We start from the raw sequence: 22,833 nt of genomic DNA on the forward strand, positions 1-22,833 counted from the left end.
GCAACTTTTTTGTTTCCAGTTTTAAATGAAGGGGTAGTAGAAGTATTCAAAAGTTGAGATACAAAACTAAATGTCAAGTAGGCAAGTTTTGCTTTACTTTGCCCACACTTTACTGTTCCGGAGCAGTTAAAAGTTTGGTCTAACATATTATAATTTGTGTTGAAGAAGAAATATTAAAGAGTAATGTACGAGCTATTTCATAATTTCCCTTAAGTACGTACATTTTCTAAATGTGTTTGATACAAAAACTGACTTTTCATACTTATTGTTACCAAAATATACATATTTCAGCTCTGTAACAGTGCCAAAATAAAGTGATTTATTGAATGAAGCTCGCTGAATTCGAGCGCAATGTACGGCTATTTTAACGTAATTAAAACTCTTCTCAATGAGTGCTCAATAACTTTGAGCGTAATTTTCATTTGTTTTGTTGGAGACCTATTTATTAAACGCTTTATAAATGGCTGAAAAAATTGCTCAAAAGCATAAATTCTGTATCTAGCATATCTCACCAGTGCAGCACAACGTCAGGACATAAAGCAGGAATTTTCATTAAACAAATGAAAAGTTTTTCTGAGTAATCCACTTGATATAATTGCTTGGCTCTTTTGCATTTATATCTTTTGTCAACATTGCAACCGTAATTTCCTGGCCTGGTAATTAAGCAAAGCAGGCAAGAAAATTTGCTAACCTGTCATTTGCCCTTTTAAATTTGTTTTTTTTTACTCTCCCATTGATTAATGATAACCAAACACCAAATTCATTTATTGCTCATTCTAATGGAAAAAGCGATTTTTGCAAACACAGCTTAATTAGCCCTGCTGGCTTTTTTTTCTCGGAAATCATCAAATGACCCCTCCCGCTGTGTGTTAGTAGCGTGAGGGAGTGTCAGACTGTTACTGACTAAAACCCATCATGTTCCTTCTGAGGTCCTTTATGTACCAGGGCTGCGGTAACTCTTTCGAACAATCCCGCACCTTGTCTGTGTAGCCTATAGTATATATTATGCGTTGTTTGTACGTTCAGGAATGAATGAAAACGCGCACATAATACATATTTGATACACTATACGGTTATGTATGGTTTTATGGTGTGTTGTGTTTACTCACAAATTCCGAAGGGCATACGTGGCATAAGAAACACCTGTTCCAACTATGGAATATTTCACATTATTAATTTACAATAACATGGGTTTGGTTACACAGTATCTGTTTGTGTACTATTTTATCACTAAAATGTGGCGTGAGTTTTATGATTCTTTATTTTTTCAAGGTGATGTGAAAAAGGAGGAAGTTCTGTAATTTATTAATGGTATTTTTTAACAAGATAAAAACAAAAACATACACCAAGTCAGTCTATTCGGAATCGTGTTTCAATTGTACACAGAATCACATTAACTCATGTTAACATTTTACGCAAAATATTCACAAAATAATTTCACATTTGATCGACTGTCACTAAATTCTAACATAAAACCGCAGCCTACAAAATGGACCATAACATCATTTTCCGAAATTCGTCAACTATTATATTATTGAAGGTAGTTCATCCATGCGTATTTAATAAGCGGGTAACCACGGTACATCTAGGTCACGGAGGAATGAAAAATGGCGGAGATGCCATAATGCAGATCAGGTGACCCAAATGATTAAAATTATCAATTACGAATAAACTAACGAGGCTTTTGGGTTCTTTGAGATCGACACCACGAGTCCACGAGTTTTGGTATTACAAAAATGGTTAGGTCCAAAGAGCGCCTTTTTTGGAGAAGGGCGTAAAAGTTAACGTTCCTCGTTCCCGGTTCATCCACATTTTGGCGCGCTACTTTCTTAGGCGATTTGCCGTTTTGACATCTCCGCTATTCATTTTGTTCTCCATGATCTAGATGCTTCTAATTAACGTCAGTTACACAGCAGCTCTTTACGAGCTCAAGGGACTGACATTATGTGTTAGACATCGAGTCTTTGTGGAGTAGATACAGTTATGAAGGTTCGTAAATGTTAATATTCGCAACAATAGATAATTGATAATAGGTAGGTGCCTGATTGGGGTAGTAGTTGAGTAATCGGCTACTATGTTGCGTATCCGATTTCTACGTGGAACAATATTGTGGGTTAACTTGCATAAATCGGCATTGTAGTGACGAGTTATTCTTGATAGACATGGCTGGTTTACTCGGTCGCTTATCCACATCCTCCGAGCCTTTTTTTCCAGCTATGTTGGGGTCGGCTTCCAGACTTACCGGATGTAGCTAGTCAATATAATAAATTAAATCGGTTTCAATTTTCGTAATGGTAATACATATTATATTTGACGGAGTTTGTTAAATGTTTCTTATATTAATTTGCTTGTGAAAAGGGCTAGTTAATTACTTAATTTTTTTTAAAATTGGTGCGGTAAAGTTAGGTACATTTACAGATAACAATAAGTTGGAAGCACACATCGTAACTTATTCAAAGAGTTACCGGTCCGAATATAAATCATAAATGCTTAGGTAAATGTAAGATGAGATAGGTACCGACCAGTTACCTAGATACCTAAGCAATCTATTACTATATTCGCAATCCCACAGCCAATATGTAATATATGACTGACCTGAACAGAATATTACATTAGAAAATCTCTTACATCTATGATTTATTTTGATAAGTATCAGATTTAATCTACTCGCTAGGGTAGACATTTTAATATCGGTCTACTGACATGAATTTATTTTGAGAATAAACATAACTTTTCGGAAGAAAAGCTTTCTGGTAGAAAAATAGTATAGTTTATTTTAAAGCTTTTCAACAGCTTTTGTTATCTATCGAAATACGTGAATTACTTCTTCGAAAATAAAGAGTATACGGAGTAAAATCCTTGCAAAGTACTTTATTCGATACCAAAATTTGGTTCAAGAGGATGACAATAAAAAGTCACAGAACAATGAATGAAATAACAGTCATATGTTTTGTGACTCAAGCGTAATCTTTTCAATTTATTGTAAAGGCGCAAATAAAATCCAGAGCCAAATTCTTTAGAGGGAAAGATATATAAAATCACCCATAATGCCTTTTATTAGTGACCCAATAAAAACTGCGCAATAAAATTCGAATCATTCTAATAAAACACGAGTCTTGAACTGGTTATTCGCTCATTCTTGGTCCCGTATATTGTGTTTGCTCCATAAAGTTTTTTCACAGTACTGTAACTCGTAATTTGGTAATTTAGTTTAAATTATCTTGATCTCTTTCATTCGCAGATATAGGCATTGAAATACCTTAAAGTAGAAGTTTTTTTTTATTTAAAATAGTAGGCATATAAAAGCTCTTTCAGAAGTCGAGTTAGTTGCAATGTAAACCATGAAGAAATTAATGATACTAGCGGTATTGAAACGTAGAAAAAAATACATCACAATGAATCGGATGATATCGGACTCCTTGATTACTTTTTGGTCAAATCAAAACGCAGTGGACTGAAAACTGCTAGATTAGACATTTTTTTTTTTTTATTACAAAAAAGATGACGTCGAATTTAAAGATTCTCGTCCTTTTTGAACTCGTTTAAAAATAATAACGTTGATAATAATCGTTAAGAAAAACGAAAACTATTCTCTGAGAATGAAGCATCTTATTAAAACTTCTTGCAAACTTTACACCTTAGTTATTTTTAATAGGATGACATAGTTCTTAAAAATCGAAGTATACTTGAATATTTCAAAAGTAAAGCTTGAGGCATATGGAAGTTAGCGTAAAATAGGCAATTGCTTAGATAATTTCACGCTCTAACTGTAAGACGAAAATTCTTTAAGATTTAGAGAGACTTAGGAACTTAGTACTTATTTAACATTTCTGTCGCGTTAATGCTTTCTTTCCTTTTTTAGATGAAATACCGTTTAAATATTATTTATATAAATTATTTACCAATTTTAGTTATTGGTACTTCCTATCCCCAAGAAATACGTGTGTAATTTCACATAATGTAGGTGCTAATAAATTAAACACCCTTGATAGAGGCATAGCGGCATAAATTTATTGAACAATAAAGCTGTAGCATGCCAACAATGTGTTGTTAATTTGAGTTATGTGCCTATAAAATCACAAACTGTTCAAAGAAAATTAATTACGTAAATACTAACATTCCTAGATTGTACGACAATATTTAGACTGACCTAGTATAAAGAATTTTTATCAAAGATGGTGTAATTAGGTAAAAACAGGTCACTCGTTAGAGGGACAACCTTATTTTCTTACTTTACATAGTAATATCATTATCTATCTACTTAATAGTCTAATATGCGAAGTAGTTAGTGTATAAGTATTATAGATTTCTCATCAATCAGTCATGACATCAAAACCGAATATGATCGGTTTTTTAGCTGATGGTCTTACTTAAGTGGAAGTGAAAAAATACAAGATATTATTTTAAACCGATTTAACCAATTAAACAGTTACTCTACACGACTAACGTGAATATGTCAATACACAGTCTGTGTATTTCACTTTTCACAGAAAGACTTAGTAGCTTAGTACAAAATTGCCCGTTTTTCTCTAACCGACATTGCTAACACGAGTTACGACGACGTAGGTATGTAACGGTCAAAGAGATTTACCACTAAACCCCACATAAAATCCCGGTTACGAAGAAGGAATTACTTTTATTTGATGTGTTAAAAAGGAACTTTCCTTACAAGCTCATATTGAAATAATTTATTTGTAGAACTCGCATACTAGAGACTTTTTAATCGGCCGACAATCGATCGGCAAATGAGTGGTATCCACATATCCATCCATCCATCCTCCGAGCCTTTTCCCAACTATGTTGGGGTCGGCTTCCAGTCTAACTGGATTCAGCTGAATACCAGTGCTATACAAGGAGCGACTGCCTCTCTGACCTCGTCAACCCAATTACCCGGGCAAGCCAATACCCCTTGGTTAGTCTGGTCCTTGGTTTGGTGGTTGGTTAGAGTGGTACCCATATATCAACTATCATGTATTTGGCCGACTGTTAAATTGCAGTGTGCGAGTACACATGATACAATATCAAAATAAAGAATATCCTCAGATCCGTACAATATAAATAATCTTTCTCGTTGATATTTTCCGCGTGTGATTGTTCAATATATATTTCTCTAAGGCAATAAAGGTTTGTGTTATTTCTGCGCAGTGGAATATACTATTCGGAATAATATGCGTTATATTTTACCTTAAGAAATGTTATGACTCTGTCTTGACTGAAAAAATGGTGAAAGATAATAAACGTGTTTTTTAAACATTGCATATGTAAATTCGTTCAAAAACCAATCTATAGATGATTCTTGGATTTTATTTCGACCTTTATAGAATCCCAAGTTATATGGAGCTTAAAATTCGTAATGCTTATTTCACTCATTAGTTCAGCAGTGTAGTCTGACATAAATTATATCAAGCAACAACTAATGAAACTCGAGTCTGACCCCAAATTAGCAGCAAAAAAACTGTTCTTTTATTAGAAAGTTACCACAAACATTGCCCACGATAAACTGTGAAAAAAAATAGCCTGACCCAGCTACTGTGACCCTTTGAAAGCCGGTATGTCTGGCACGTTAATCTGTGGGTGCCAGCAATATTTGTTTTTTGGTGACACGAAGTATTTTCGAAAAGTATTTCCTGAGGATTTTTTGTTTGTATTGGTATACTTTTTTAATATGGCTCGTATTAAAATATGTATTAATTTCAAGTAACATGGGAAAACAAAGTGATTTTTTTTCACAAATTAATCGATTATGTAATTTTAAATTAAAAGCAAAGACTTATTAAAATATGATTTTGTGAAGCAAAACCTAAAATAACATAGGTAGTAAAAACCGGCTTTTAGCTGAACATAAATTTAAACCAGTATCAGAATTTTGGTAACCGCTTCTATTATTAGTATCGTTAGCGATTATTCACGTACAATCTGTTGACTTTGTCACAAAACGTCTAACTTGTGGCGAACAGGAATATTATTATCTCCTGCTATCACAAGTTTAGGATGAACAAGAAGTAATATTGGGTGGTTGAGTGTGGCTTGTATCAGCGTAACGAGCTAAAATCTTTAGGATTTGACCGTAACATTATTATATTGACGCTTCTCTCACAACAGTGGTTTTTACTCGGTTTTTAACACGCAGCATTTTCCGAACGATAAAAAACTGTCGTGCGGTTTCACGTGTCATCGTTTGAGCCCATAGTAGTCAATTGTTTTCTTATCACCACCCGCACAATCTACTCGGAATAACTGTAATGAACTTGATTATAACCGTATTTAATAAATAGTCACGCAAATGAGCCCAAGCATGGAAGGTAAGGAGTATTACAGCAGCTTAATTATTACGTAGAGTGTCGCTACAGATGGCGCTTAGACCACCATATTGAGGTAGAATATAGTTTAGTAGCTCTAAAATTATGATGACGTACTTACAGCGTTGCTACACATAAATTGAATTACCTTACGAAGGTATGTTGATAGTGGTACCTATAGCTATTTTATCTACAGTAATACTGATGATAAAGTGCGGGTGCGATATTTACAACCACGTTACAAAATTATGTTATGAATATTGTTAGTTTGTAACGATTCTTTGATTAATTTAACAATGTATTGCTGAGGTACGTATTTGAGATTATCGTTAATAACTGTCTTCTTGTTAGCAATCAATTCCATAATTCTATGTCGGAGTGTTAGACAGAATAAAACAAAATAAAGGCTGGAAATACACGCATCCAAGATAAAAAGTAAAAATAGACACAAACTTAAAATACTTGTACCAGTTATAATTTTTCGAACTAACAATACTCATAGCATTCTTATCGATTAAGTTAAAATAAACTGTCCAACTTAGGTTCTATTTTATCTTCTCTTCAATATTAACTTAGAACTTAATTTCCGGTGGTGGGTGTGCAACCGATTCCTCGATAAGTAAATAGTATAAAATAGAACGTTCTATTTAAATAATAATATCGCAGTTGTTCAAATAATAGAACCTTTTAAAACAGCTTTTATCGAATAAGGAAACTCGTATTCTGATAAACAAGACGATAGGCTGAAAAAATAGAAGTATGTAGGTAGATCATCTTATTTTATTGTCAATTCAACACCAGATTTTTTGATATCCTAAGTAATAATTATCTGACTGTTTCCCAAGCATGTTAGGGTCGGCTTCCAGTCTAACTCAGCTGAGTATCAGTGTTTTACAAGGAGAGACTACCTATTTGACGTCTATGATGATGCCATTCTATCTTGATACCTTAAGTAACACTGCAAAATTACTCTGACATTTTAAAGTTAGTCCATTAAGTTGGTTCTTTTCTAGAACTAACGTCATTGTCAAAGTTATTTACAAAACACTTTCGTGCATCTTTCAAAGAATTCACTTTAACACAATACAGACTAACTCTAACTTTTTATTAGTTGAAAAACTTTGTTCAGGTAAAAACAAGTAACTTATTTATTGAAATGTTCATTGCCCCAGCATGAATGTTGTGATCGGATTAAATAAAATGTATTCTTATACTGTTGCATTCAACTTTTTAAAAGTTTATGATATCGAAGTTGCTAGACTTATTAAAGCACTCTAGGGCCTAGATGAGGTAAGATGGGTAAATTGAAATGTTACCGAGACTTATTGATTATTACGACTATCTATATATTTTCAATAAGTTGAGTATATTTATAGACAAAGGCAAGTCAAATATGTTTATAGAATTTAGCCTAATTACTTAAGCACTTTTTCACGTCAATTACATTGGGCAGCACCACCAAAAAGCGCCCCTCTTTTTACCACTTCTTAGCGTTAAGATGGGGAAGAAAAAAACAGTAACGAACACAATAGCCTCTACATATTTTTGTATTTTCTAGCCACCGCTCTTCTACCAAACTTCTACATCATGGCAAGCTCGTTAAAAACGCTCCCATAGTCCACGTATGTATAATCGATTTCTTACCAAAACATAAAAAAGTAATATCACTTTTTCTTGTTTCAGGCAGTAGTATTCAGCGTGGTACAAGGGCCGTTCGTGGAAGACTTCTACCAGTGCGTAACGCATGGCTTCTACACAGAGCGATGGCAGGAACAAGCTTACACTACGCTGTCATTGGTGTTTATGTTCATACTGCCTCTAGTCATACTTGTGTCTACGTATGTGTCTACTGTAAGGACTATTGCTAGTAAGTATTTGTTCTTTTTATCTAATTACTAGAAATCGCCCGCGGATTCACGTTATTACGGATTGTTGATAAAAAGTAGCCTATGTGTTAATCTACGTTATCACCTATCTACATACCAAATTTCAACCAAATCAGTCTAGCCGTTTTTGCGTGAAATAACAAACAAACATCCAAACATTCTCAACAGCTTTCACATTTAGTGTATTAGGTATATAGTAGGATACAAAATATTTTTATCTTTAGAGAAGTGACTTTAAATGGGACACATTTTATCTTTTTGATATATTAGTAACCTTGAAAAGACATTTATTAAATCTAACCGAAAACTATTTCTTTAACTATCTTAATAATATATCAAGTTCAGAAAGGTCAACCCATTTCAAACAGTCCGTCAAGAAAACAACAAATTAAAAAGTTCTAACAATAAAAATATCAATCGAATACGAAAAAGTAAACGAACAATATTTTGTTCTAACAAGCAGCTGTGTTCGAGTCCGCTGTCAGATAGTTTCAAAGAAGTTAGGTTCCCAGAGAATTGTAGCAGATGGCACTAAGACTTATCATAGAAATAGAATGTCAACTAACGTTGGTATAGACGAACGCCGGAGAACAAAAGACTAGCGGAGGTGCCATAACGAGAAATCGCCTGAGAAAGTAGCGCGCAAAAATGCGGGTGAGCGGGGGACGAAGAACGTTACTATTTTCGCCCTCATACGCCTTTGGACCCGACCATTTTTTGTGATACTAATAATCGTTGACAGAACGCCTTATTAGTTAACTCGTAACTGGTCATTTTGTTCATACTCACCGTACGAATTTGACCTAGACGATGGCGCTTGACCTATCTGCATTATGCCATCTCCGCTCATCTTTCCTTACTCCATGATCCGAACCAATTTCGAAGAGACAGCTCATTATGGAAACTAATATTTGTTACACCTATTTACTTTGTCGTAATATTCTTGTAATTATTGCTAACATTGCAAACAGCAGCTCTTATAATAATATGGCATATCTCAATCTGAAAATAATCGGTAATTGAAACATAATATAAACTTAGAACTAAGCTACTTATATAATCCTTATTTGTTATCGAGGTATCATCTTAATGATGAGCAATCATAATATATCTTCACACAAATTTCGCTAACGCTCTTTATTTTTTATGATAGTATTGTTAATCTGCAAAAACAAAATTGCTGCAGACCAGGTTTTGAATAAATAATTTTATATAATAATTATAAAATCCAACGTATAAATGACCATTTGAATCTCTTTTATAAATAAACTCTTGTGTACTACTCTCGTAAAATTAATTAGAAGCACAAAACTACAACCGTCCTGTTGCCGACATTTACCCTGTTCTATAAAGGGTAAAAGGCGTTAAACAGCCTTTTATTTCGTTTAGTAGAAATAAGAAAATGCCCAGCGACACAATTCTACCTGAGAGAGTAAGGGTTCTTGTAGCAACCTCTAAATTTTTTTACAAAATAGTTGTAGTGTATGCCATTTGCTTAGTGTTATTGACGTTTTTACACGATTCATACAAAAATAAGTATGTCAAATGAATTGGAAATTCTTTGTTGACTGTCACTAAGTTACAACTTAATGTAATTCTTGAGAAAATTTGATTGATTGTATCTCAAGTAAACTACTGAAAATTAACTATCTGACCTAGTAAGGTAACCAAAACAAACCCAGCTAATAAAATTAATCAAAACTTTATGTTCTATTTCATGTTAAAATTCAAAAATTGTGGCCAACATTGAAATATTGATAGAGTTAAAAACTGAACCTCAAATATAATTCGACTTTAAAACAATTATAAAGTGCTGTAAACGAATTTTGTAACGAACTTCCTGTGGTAAAAGTATTTCGTGTAATTTGGTTAAGAACTTTTGGAAAAGCCATTATTAATAACATAGACATTGATAAATTATCGGGATGCCAACACAAAATCGAAAAATAACAAAGAAGATTGTCAGTGAATAAATATGCGTAGGTGCTTTCAAAGCAGGTTGCTGATAACACGTTTTATATTCATCCATCTTGATTCCTGGTTCAAATAATGATTTCAGATTTTCTTTTCAATATAATAATAGATATTTAAAAATATTTTTTGATCCCATGATAATACTGAGCTGTAATGAAAGACCAAAATACTTTCAATACTTTGGACTTGGGTTTCAATGTTGTAATAGTACTTAAAATTTGATGAAACCATTTGCATATCTCGAGAGCAATGCTCAAGGCGAGATCTTTGTCTGAATATAGTATTATACAGTATAAATCCCACTGACAATGCGAAAGCTTTAGCACGCGACTTAACTTTGAAATAATGTAAAAGAAAAATATATCGCATGAATTTATGTATCACATTTTCAAATCCCTCTCTAACAAATTCCGATCATACTTCCTGAATCATAACGTCTTTTTATTTATTTATTTATTTATTTATTTATTTATTTTATTTAGGTTAACCAACATTTGTTTACACCGTACATTGCTAACTTACTTACTAGGGTTACATTTATGAGTGCAACAATTAATTAAAGGTTAACACCGCATGCACGAAGAATATAAAAAAAATCACACATAAAAAGTTAACAATTATACACAGTTAAAAACAAAATACAATGAAATAAATAAACATAAAAACAAAACATGTGGACAAGAAGGAAAAAAAAAACACATTAAATTATAATTATTAACTATTAACTCATGATGGATTATTAATTAATGCAATTAAATGATAAATCATTATAAATTAGAAAATTAAATTAATATACTAAGAATACATTACAATTTAAAATAATAGAAAATAAGCATGACATTAAATTAAGTCTTGCAATAAGTATCGCGATCTGAATTCGGAAAGTATTTTAAAATGAAAGTATATTTTTTCCGTGCCGTCGTCAAAATTCCGAAGATATTAGCTTTGATTAAAAAGTTTCTTTGTAAGTATTTGTAATAAAGATACAATTTCTTTTTCAGAGAGTGAAAAGGTATTCAAGCCCGAAGTAAGGAGACAGGAGAAGTACTTTACTCCCGATATGAATAGGAGGAGACTCATTGACAGGGCGAAAATGAAGTCTTTGAGGATGTCGGTCGTCATTGTTGCGGCTTTCCTTATCTGGTGGACACCTTATTACGTTATGATGATCATCTTTACATTCTACAACCCTGACAAAGACGTAAGTATTAAAACAACACAGATTTTTGTTCGCGGCTACTACTAAAAAGGTTCTCACAATGCCGACCCGTGGGTGTGCTCCCAAACCGAGTTTGAACTAACTCATTAAAGTCGCCAAATCTTCTTTTGAAATACACTGTATATTTTTAAGAAAATACTTATTTATCTTGTCAAGTCTTATCTCGTTCTTTAATACCTTAACCTTTGGAGATTAATGCAATAAAAATGTCTCGGCTTTATCTTGTATTGCGGTTCGGCTCACACAAAATAAGGTTTAGTTAGATTTCAAGTATATTTTGTGATACCTAAGTAAAATCATAGTCATATTTTAGATGGATATTTTATTTTAGACAATATATAGATGGTTATAGAGAGAGCTAAATACTCCTTAAACATGACTCAGAAAGATTCGATGGAAGTCTATACTCCGATCAAATTGCCAATTGTGCGCGAAACGAGTTTTGAAGTCCAAACTTATCCAACCCTATCTATCGATAACCAAGGCTTTAATTATTTTTATCGTAAAATTTTACCAAAAAACTACTCAAGTACTTTTTCCCTTTCAACGAAATTGGCTCAAACTCCTAGTGTAATGAGATGAGGCTCAATATAAATATTTTTGCTTAGATTATCTGGAACCCATACAAAGGGTAGTGGTAGTGCCAATTTTCTGTAAAAAGATTACGTTTTTTTTTTAGGTTCTGTTCATCTATACCTACTATACTTATCTCCGTTATAGTTATTACAAGCGTGATCGAAACTTTTTAATATTATAAAAAGTTAGATATGCGATATTCCCTTGCGTATATTCGTCCTTCAGAAAACGGTATACCCATTGAAGTTTGATCAATTTTTCGATTGATCACAGCATATATTTTGTAATATTGATTGATACTCTCAATAAAGGCAGTCGCTTCTTGTAAAGCACTGGTACTTTGCTGAATCCGGTTAGACTGGAAGCCGACCCCAACATCATTGGGAAAAGGCTCGGAGGATGAAAAACTCTCTAACATTCAAATACTAGTAACATACATAACTACACACTAAAACATACATAAAATAAAAACATAAATGAGATTTTCTGAGAGTTTTCACACACAGAAATCTTTTTACTCGTATCTTCATTTAGTACTTGTACCAAAGGAAATTCGATTACCTTAGCTGATCTGGCTCCCTCGTTTAATATTACTGTTTGTGTACAAACAATAACACTCTTGTAACTTGGCATAGCGCTTGTTATACACGAATCTACTATTATTGTATTTTGTTTTCACAATGAATTTATTATTACAATTACAGGTACAAAATATTAGTGAGGCTTCATAGGAGTGATTATATCGTTGTTGTTTCAGTTGATTAATTTATAGTAACTATTTGAAGGTCTTTTGTTTCTATTTCGATTTTTTTTTAGGTGTAGGTGCTGTTTCGTAATAACGGACCATAGTGTTTATTTATTTTTTCTACAACATTTTTACGCACTATATAAGCTTGTTATAATATAAGGTATCTTGCGAAACTACGTGCTACTTATTTAAATGAATTAGGCACCTTAAACACAAAAGTCAAATAATAAGATATAAAACTGTCATGTTAGATAAAGCTAAAGGATTTTAAACGCTAGTAACACTACAGAAAGTGCCTATTAATATACTTAATTTTCATGGATATTGTCCAGAATATACATAATTAAAGCAATAATATTACTATCGTTAACTTGGATAATATCTAAGCTCTCGAATTAAATTTCCTCGTAAACTGCCTTTCTTGAGGATATAATTTTAATAATCCTTTGTATATTTTCATCGAGATACTTGTAATAAATTTCTTGAGAGCAAAAAATATTAGATTTTATCTCGTGAATCGAGGCAATGAGTAGGCGTCTTCATCCAAACTTGTGTGTTGTAGATAAAAAGATGAAAAATTCAAGAACGGGATTAGTATTTATGCAAAAAACGAAGCATGAATTTTCGTGAATTATAGTTATTTATTTCAACGAAATTAAGGGTAAACATTATCTGAATTAATAATATTATTTAAACCCACGTGTTTACTTCTTCGTAATAAAAATAAATAATGTCAAGGAATGACAAATAAAGTGTCTTGAAAACTTTGTAATGGATAATTAACTAAAAACATTTCACACTTAAATTATAATTAGAACTTTATTACTAACTTGAACTTTAAAACAAATTATTGTATCACTTAAAAGTTTTTATTGAAGTAATGGAATTTCTTAATGTTAGTTTTTTGTCACGATTAAATAAATGGAATGTTTTTTTTAACTTTGTCAATTTGGATGAATACATTTTAGTTTTTGAAGGTAGTAACATTAATCCTGTTGAGTAGAATGTCTTCAAACTATAAAGAATTTGATTAATTTGGTTTAAAGTTTAATATCTTCACTCACGTTAGGATTACTGGCCAGAGGTAATAGTATAATTTTAGGTACCCAAACGATTAACTACAGGGCTATATTTTACATTTTTGCTCTTTTTAAAGTGTCTTAATTAAGCCGTCACTTGATTAATTGGATTAGGAAAGTTTGGGAAATGGTCGTTAGTCAAGACGATAAAATATTTTTGTTAATAATGTTTGTTTTTCAAGCAAAGCTAAAATGAGTAATAGAAAAGGTAATATACAAGCAGACAGGCGTGAAAGTAATTTGTTCTGTACTACACCTAATGTATTTTTTCTTCCCTTTTACATAAATGATTTCCTTATTTACAAACCAAGAGTTGAATAATTTCTTTTCTATTGACAAATAATGTAGATTTCAAAAGAAAACGGAAATTAATCCCTTCAATTGAGGTTAAGTCAGGAATTAGATTTGCCTATTCTGTTTGTATCAATCCAATTTAAACCGAGAATAGCCTGTTTTATTTCATTTGAAGCGACCCAAGTTCTAAATTGATCAATTACCTGATGGTTTTTTAATGTCAATATATTATATTTTTGTATCAATATATTAGACAAACAATGACTTCAAATATCTTTGGAAATTGAGGTTAACGCCTAGAAACCTACTTAGCTTTAGCATTCAAATCCTTTGCCCTTCTTATACATCTTTATACCTAAAACCCATACCATTAGGACCATCTTTTCAATATAAACATACGACACTTATTTACTAAGATTTCCTATATGCTTTAGCATCCGTATTGTTTGCGAAAACACGACCATTTGGTCCTAAGCAAATATTTTGATGTACTCACTAGAGTAGAGTACCTAGCTGTTATCTTTGGATAGATCTTAACTAATCCAGGGATAGGATATCGTTAAAGATTTATAGGCTAACATTGTGTAAATAATATGATTATACCCTTAGGTATACAGACTTACAAAGTTGTTGCTATTTGGAAAGAGTGCTTTAGGCCTTGTATACGTACATATACGTAGGCGCGTTGACCAGGAGATACGCATGATTAAACTAAATTGGATGTTTTTTTTGTCAGATAAAGAACAGGATCAATTAGACTAGATCTTGCCATACTAACAACGAAGGCAATTAAATTAAAAAAAAATCTGTTCCAAACAATTTTACACTCGTTAGTACTTAAATATTTTTTATGTTAAAAGGTTCGTCCAAACCTTTTAGATTTAACATTCTAATATTATTTCCTTTTCCGCAGCAAAGTGAAGAGCTCCTGAGTGGGATTTTCTTCTTTGGCATGTCAAACAGTCTAGTCAATCCCGTTATATACGGGGCTTTCCATTTGTGGCCCAAGAAGAATCGGTCTCACCGACATAGCGACAGGTATAGTAAACTTTGATATCGTTATCTATTTTTCTCTTTGTTTTATGTACCTGTTTAAGTATTCTAAACGACATTTATTTAGGTATCTGTCTTTATAAGCGTATATTTTGTATCATAAACAAAAACAAAATAAGGTTTGGAGAAAATGTCCCCACAATTAGATAAAAAAGTAAATTAATAAGCCTAGTTTAAATAAGGAAAAGTGGTATATAAAATTGTTAAGTATAAATACCACAGTTTATGCGCGAAAGATGCTTGGAAGACATTTATTAAGCAACACCTTTGGTACTTCATCTCCACCACACCATGAAACAATAAAAAAAAATCTGTTTAGATCAAAAGCATTTCATTTTACCTTACAAGGGGATTTACTGAAAATGCCATGTTTACAGTGACGTACATTTTTAATATTACCTTCGTTGAGGAAAATACTTACTATTCCCCTTTTCATATTAGTACGGTAGTAGGCGTAAGTATTTTTAGTTTTTGTGCCGAAAAAGTATAATACGAACAAGTCTATTGTGTGTTAGAAACGAGTACGACATAGTTGGAGGTTTATTAAGTCCTTAATATTATATAGGTACAAATAAATATTTGGAAAATTGAATATGAAGGCCATGGAAGGGGTGGCATATTATTAGTTTCTGACGTCATTTGTTATTTTGCGTACTTTCATTTAGTTTGCGATAGTTGTCCAGCTACCATTTGGGTGTCTAGTAACTCATATTCTTTACCAAAGAACACAATGGGAAACCTTTTCCAGCAAAAAACCGCTTAGATTTTATGAATAGAAATTATTCCCAGACAACCTACTTTCAGTCGGGACCAAATTACAAAGATTACCCAAGTGAAGGAAAACTTTCAATCAGTCATAATTTTGATTGATGATTTTTCGTAATATTTCGATTAGCATTTCAAAAGAGACTATTGTGGAGTCCATAAGTAGCCTAACATAGTAATTACTGTATTTTTTTCTTAGAAATAGAAATTGAATAGATTTTATATAATAGACTATTTACCTACTTTCAACTCCTTGAAATGTTATTTTATTATGAGATCGTGTTGATTAGTATTCAAGAAAAAGAAAATAGTTTGATAAAATGAAATTATTTAGTCACTTAGCATTTCATAAAGTCTATTTAACGCATAATTTGTATTTTTAAGGAATTTAAATGAGCAAATTGTAGTCATAAAATTAAATAGTACTTACTCAGAACCTTTCTCAAGGGTGCGTAGGCGGGAAGTTATCTGCAAAAATAATAATATTGTGATTTAGATATACTGACGTAACATAACTTGCATATTTATTCAACCATGTACTGGTGAAGTGTTTCAATATGTAAGTTTTATCTTCTAATAAAGCGATTCATATCAGATTTTATGAGTTTTTCATTACTACATTATCTAAATCACATTTGATTTTTTTGCACTAAACAACATTCAAGTATTTGAGTACCTACACCACAGAAAATGTGAACCTGTGTGTGAAAATGCGGCAGAGATGAAAATATTAAGAGGAATATGTGGTGTTACGCTATTGGATAGAGTGAGGAATGAAGAGGAAGTTTGAAAGTGGTACCGGTAACAGAAAAATTGCGTGGAAACCGGCTGTCATGGTATGGGCATGTGATGCGGAGGAATGAGAGTCATGTTGTGAGGAAGGTGATGAGTATGAACGTAGGCGGCTGTAGTGGAAGAGGAAGACCAAAGAAACGATGGATGGATTGTGTGAAATTAGATATGGTAAGAAAGAATATAACTTGTGAGATGACGGCAGATAGAAGAGTATAGAAGAAGAAAACATGCTGCGCCGACCCCAAATAAAATTGGGATAAGGGCAGGAGGATGATGACAGAAAATGTGAACCATGTTTATTTCAAACAAAATTTTATGCAGTACCCTTTGATATTGAATATATCGAGTAAATGCTTGCTTTAAGTCCTTGTTTAAACAGGTGAAATATTTCTAAGCTTACGTATCATAGGGTTTATTTTGTATTGCTGTAATATATCAAAGGCAATGAAGGCTAGTGCTCAGTAACAGCTTTATAGACAGATCGATCAACTTTAAGCTCTACTTAGATCGATCTGTCTGCTTTGTGTGACCATTGATACATTTCATACGAATAGTAGGTACTTCAGGCTTTGAAAAAAGATTAGCTTTAGCTTTTGAAAAATACAAAAGGTAATAGTAAAAAATATAAGCAACAGTACAAATGGAGAGCATTTTACAGTACAGAATTGTACAAAAAGGCTACCAGCTTCTTTCGTTCTGAGAAACAGGAAAATACAAAATTAATTATATCAAAATTAATTGCATCTAATTTCACAATCTTATATCATAAATTAAATCTTCTTAACACAAAATCTGACTAAGCAAATATAACATTGTCATGATACTTAGAGTACCAGCACACTGCAAACTTTTAGTCGGCCAGAGCTGTGGGCTCACATATCAGTAGATAGAACGTACACTAAAATGATCAAATATATCGGGTGTGACGTACCTAATCACATTAAATCAACAAAACTACATTATGTAGTAATGTAGTTTTGTTTAAGTTAAGTTTTTCCTTTTTTTTTTATATTATTCCTAATTTTGTTTCCTTTTCTCTCTCAAGCATGCTCTTCATAAAAACCTAAATGCGAAAACATGTTATTGGTTAATAGATGCATAATTTGTTATTTTTGTTACCTAGTTGTTAATACTGTATGTTTTCCGATTATAATAAAATAAAAAAAATAAAATAAAATAAATAAAAATCCTATCACATATACTTTATAGCGACTTTCTATGGCGAATTGTAAAATAACCTAATCCATTTAGTGGTTTAGTCACAGGAGTCATTTTTCGTTTTCATAATTTACAACACTATGTGAAGAGCAGAGGTAAAGTTAGAAGTATCGAATGTTTTGACCGGACCGGTTTTTTTGAGCTGTCAAGGGAGAATTTTAATTGTTTGTAATGACTGACTCTTATATCTCTTGATATGGTGTTCTAATTCTCTCACAAATCACTAAAACAATTGCCTACCAACAGGTCAACTGTCGCCCGACTATTTAGTCTGCAGTGTAAGATTACCCTCTAAGAATGATAAACGATCGCTTTCACAAGAAATTTTGTCAACGTTGCCCTTATTTGGCATCAGCACAAAATACTGAAAAATATTTATAGCGCCTTTCAGCTTTAACATAAGTCACGTTTTACGCCTTCATATGAATAGGAGTTCTAGTTTCGAGAAATGTTTGAGGCTTTTACGAGTAGGATATTGAATCTGAAGAATAATGTTCGGAATACCAGTTTTATTTTAGGCTTTGGTTCATTGTTCATGGTTTAGTTATTTTTATTTATTGTTTGAGGACAGTGAGTTGCAATTGATAAGCCATTTAACAGCCCTGTAAATTGCTGAGGTCAAAATTGATGTTAGGCAAAATGACTCGAGTAAAGTTTAGGAGGTAAGTTGTCAGGCTTTGTCATAAAAGCTTTTTACAAAACAAACTACAATTAACAGCAAATTATTCACACCGTACTCATAAATATTCTTACAGCAATTTGTTAGGCATACAATTTATCGCTAAATTACGAGAAGAAAGTACTCCCGTTGAGTTATATTAGGCCAGTTTCGTAATCAGATTCCAAGAATTCTAAAATAAATGATGCCTGAAATAAACATATTGTTGGAGCTCAATTAACGTGGCACTTTGTTTAATAACTTGATAATTAATCACTTTGTTGAAGCAATATAGTGTTATGTTAATTAACATGTAGATATTAGGAGATTCTACTGGGTATATGGCGTGTGAAATTTGGTGTCACGATTTATATTACGAAAGGGTAGAAAGTACTTGTAAATAATTGCAAAGGGACTTATAGACAGAAGCGCAAATCTCTGTTTGCTGCAAACTTGTTCGACATTCGTTTAAGGTCCTTTTGCAAATGTTGAGACTAATTTAATTATAAAGTTTTCTCATAGTTAATAAATCTTTGGCAAAAAAATAGTTTTGTAGTTTCTGTTATCTCTATATTTTGTGTCAAATGTTTTTGATATCACTGTTTATTTGCTTTGGTTGTTTATCTTTAATTATTTTGAAGTAAGTCGTAGTGTATTAAGCTTAAATGAATATTTACTGAACATACAGGCATCTACATACACGTCAATGTCAAATAATTCAAAATAGTAACCCCTTGAAATATTTTGACATCAAAGTACTTCGAAACCGAAACAGAACGTTTAGTTTTGTAGGTGTATTAATTCCAAGCCTTACGGTTTTAGTGTTTCCGTAACGTTAACCTAAAAGCATTAAGTAGGTACCTTTAACGACTTAACAGTCCGACATTAGCAAGAGTAATAGGTTGGAATGGGGAGGTACTCAAGGTATTTAAAAATGGAACACGAATTAAGTATGCAATAAAAAAAAAAGAAAAACCTATCGCACGACCGCACTAATTTAGATTAAATCCTTTTTACGTTTCCAAAATGTCGGTACATAGGTTTTTAGGTCGGAAACACGATTTTTTTGGATGAACAAACAAAGCAAATTACGGGATTTTACATGGACACTGATAAACGGGTTTGTAATTACGCCCACGGCGATGAGAAAGAACATTGTCATGTTCCATTTCTTGACGAAGGATTAATGCTTGCGGTATTTTGTAATCAGCGAAAAACGACGTTGCCATTCTATTTTTGCGCAACCTTTGAAATTATTATAAAGAGAAGACGCTGAAGAATTTTATTTGATTTTATTTGTTTCCTGCTGCTTGACTTGATGAATTATTTTGCGAATTTGATGTGAAGTAAAAAGGAAATAAACTGAAGTTTTCATTTCGTAATAAAAGTAACAGTTTTTTTTCTAAGCCTCGCAAGCTATGCGTATATTTTTCATAGATCTTTGTTTATATTTAAAAAGATCCTAATGAACAGGAGAACAAAGTATTACAAGTCGTTTGTATAACAGACACGTCTTGAATTAGATATTTAATCTAATTTGTCGAGTTACACAATATATTTGGATTAAAAAAACATCGATAATACTCAGTAATTGGTCAAAAGACATGTTCAAAAATTCTTTGAAGTTACTTTACATCGTGCGTGGTGAACTCGTATGTAAATAAAACGGCTTCAAACATTGCTAAAGTCTTAATTCAGTACTGAATTAAATTTGCATTGCGAGTGAGGCATGAACATATCTAATTTGTATTCCATTTGAAACATTTATTGCGTCGCCATACTACGGATTTTTTTGAAAGTATTTTTTTCGTAAAATAGTAGGTACGATATTATATATTTATATCTGTCTACAGGTATAAATAAATGTCAAGCTCGCTATAGGACTGGAATATTATCACAATAACTTTTTGGTTTCTTTATGAACGCGTTTCAAGGTCCCTTAATATTGCTAATATTGTAACTATTTCAGGAATTTATTTCATATTTTGTCGCAATAATAAAATTGTAAGAATGTATTTTAGTAGTTTATTCAAAATAGCAAAAAAATAATATTACAGAGCTTATCTCTCTACCTTTGCGTAACAGATTTGTATGAAAAAAAAAATACTTGTTATATGTAGGATTTTCTATGAGAAAAATATAGAAATAATATTCACGAGCTTTCTGCTAAAGTTTTCGATTCAAACAAAAATAAAGACCACTCCTAAATCACTTGTCAATCCCGGCTTTTATGTGCGTTTAATTTGCCCTTCGTAAAACCATCCAATTATTGAGAGGAATCCTAGATATTTGGAACGGATTGGTTTTTATAATGCTTGGTTAGATATTAATAGAAAGTTCTGGAAAGCTATTAACCCACTTCATCGATATAAACGTATAGACTAAAGAATATATGCCTAATTTTAGAACCAGTAGGTACCAATTTTTTTTTTTGTTATTTTTAGACATAAGGACGAGTTATTTTTATTTAAAACCGATTTATATAGGCTTTTTACCGAGAACCAAATAAATCTAGATTCTAGAGTAAAGGCTGCTACTTAAATCACTTAAGACAGCGGGACTACGTCCTTATTCTGGGATAAGTCTAAAAGAGTGGAAAAGTCTAAAAGGGTGGAAATTTTCCGTTTCCGACCACAATAATTTCATTAAGTTTTTCTTCATGCCCAGTTCCCAATTTATCTAGGGTTACCGTATTTATCTACTTGTCTAATTATGAACACGTTAAAAATCTTTTACCAGTAGAAGTAAAACACCTCTAATCCGAAGAATGTTTTACGATAAGTTCCACGCTATCAATTTTAACTGTACACTTCTTTACAGGGAGTCAGGAGGCCACCACGCTTCACTGCTCCGTCGAGGTGACAACAACACTTCTTCCATCAGACTGACCTTCAACCGCTCCATGAGGTCCTCCGCCAAATACTCCAACGGACACAACGTCAGTTTATTATAACCACTGCGAAAAAACATGAACAAACGGGTAATAACTATACCCGAAGAAACAGTGCATTTGAACACAAACAGACAAGTGACTTGTGTTGTGTGCATCGAAAGACAAAGAATGAGTAGTCGGTATCATTATACAGACTTCTAACTATATATAAGTGAGTAAATAAGCATAGATTTAAGTTTTGCTGTATATATTTTGTACATATTTCTAAGTCTTTAAAGTAGTGTTTTATAATGTAACGGTGGCTGCGCATCTTAAAAAGAGCGTGCGATTATTTGGGCGTTCGTTTTCAGGTGTGTACCTACCTTAATGCCATTTGATGTTGTGATCTGAGATTAGTAGAGTTATTAAAGTTTATTATGAAGCTTTTGACTTGAATTTCAATACTAAAACTTTGCCCTTTATAATTTTATAGATGTTTTATTATTAAAGATAATTAAGCGTCATTCTAAGCCTCCGTAATTTGCGGTCATAGGAAGGTAAACTTTTCAGACGTTTCAGATTAGGACCTAAATAAAGAAACTTATCTCATTTAGATACGTTTGAACATAGGTAATCTTGTTCTAAATAACAGCAGTTTTCAAAACATTATTTTGAGCTTAGGAGCTAGACCAATTTCATAACCTAGTTTCAAAAGTAATTACTGAAGTGATTACGACACCTACACAAACGAGTATAGGTATAATAACAATTTCGGAAAGTATAAAACCTTGTACTAATCCCTAGCTATACCAACAATTCCAAACTTATACCTACCAGACTATCTCAAAGAGTAAAACTTATTACCTACTGGATATAGTAATAGGTAAAACAGGATAAGTGAGATTTACTGAGAATACTCTAAAAAAATGAACTGCAAAAACACAGGCACGAGGAAAACGAGTCAGCGTCGTTCGCAAAAGCCGGATTATTGGTGGTCGTGCTCTGCATAAATAAGTTTCGGAGAAAACCTCTCAACAATCATTCAATATTGAGGATAATACCCCCCGTATTATCCTACTGGATACAGGGAAAAGGCTGACTTGTTCAGTCTTTAGATAATCCATTTATGGTGGCCGCAGAATATAAAAGAACGCTGTAACTAATTTACGGGCAGCTCCTAAAATTTATTTGAGGAAATGAACCCAATTTTTATTTCGGATTGAGATGCAATAAAATAATCATGGGTTCTGTGATTCCTCACCTACTTTTTCACGTCCTTAGTATGTCTTCTGAATTCTGTATGAAATGAAAATAATAATAAATGAATTAATTATTTTAATCAGTATAATTCATTCACAAAATTAAATAATTTCGAAATGTTTAACAAAGTACATTAA

General features: G+C 32.4%; 1 protein-coding gene across 1 annotated transcript in view; it reads left to right on the forward strand.

Annotated features, from left to right (window-relative positions):
* LOC110374373 (gonadotropin-releasing hormone receptor) overlaps nt 1-21,886 on the forward strand; it is an 81,533-nt gene extending 59,647 nt beyond the window's left edge. The window contains exons 4-7 of the mRNA XM_049846597.2: nt 7,983-8,166; nt 11,161-11,360; nt 14,989-15,113; nt 21,385-21,886. Of these exons, the coding sequence (XP_049702554.1) occupies nt 7,983-8,166; nt 11,161-11,360; nt 14,989-15,113; nt 21,385-21,517 (642 nt within the window). The 3' untranslated portion in view covers nt 21,518-21,886. The remainder of the gene's footprint in view (nt 1-7,982; nt 8,167-11,160; nt 11,361-14,988; nt 15,114-21,384) is intronic.
* Nucleotides 21,887-22,833: the final 947 nt, after the last annotated feature.

Source organism: Helicoverpa armigera, chromosome 17, assembly GCF_030705265.1.
Source record: "Helicoverpa armigera isolate CAAS_96S chromosome 17, ASM3070526v1, whole genome shotgun sequence".
NCBI lineage: Eukaryota > Metazoa > Arthropoda > Insecta > Lepidoptera > Noctuidae > Helicoverpa > Helicoverpa armigera.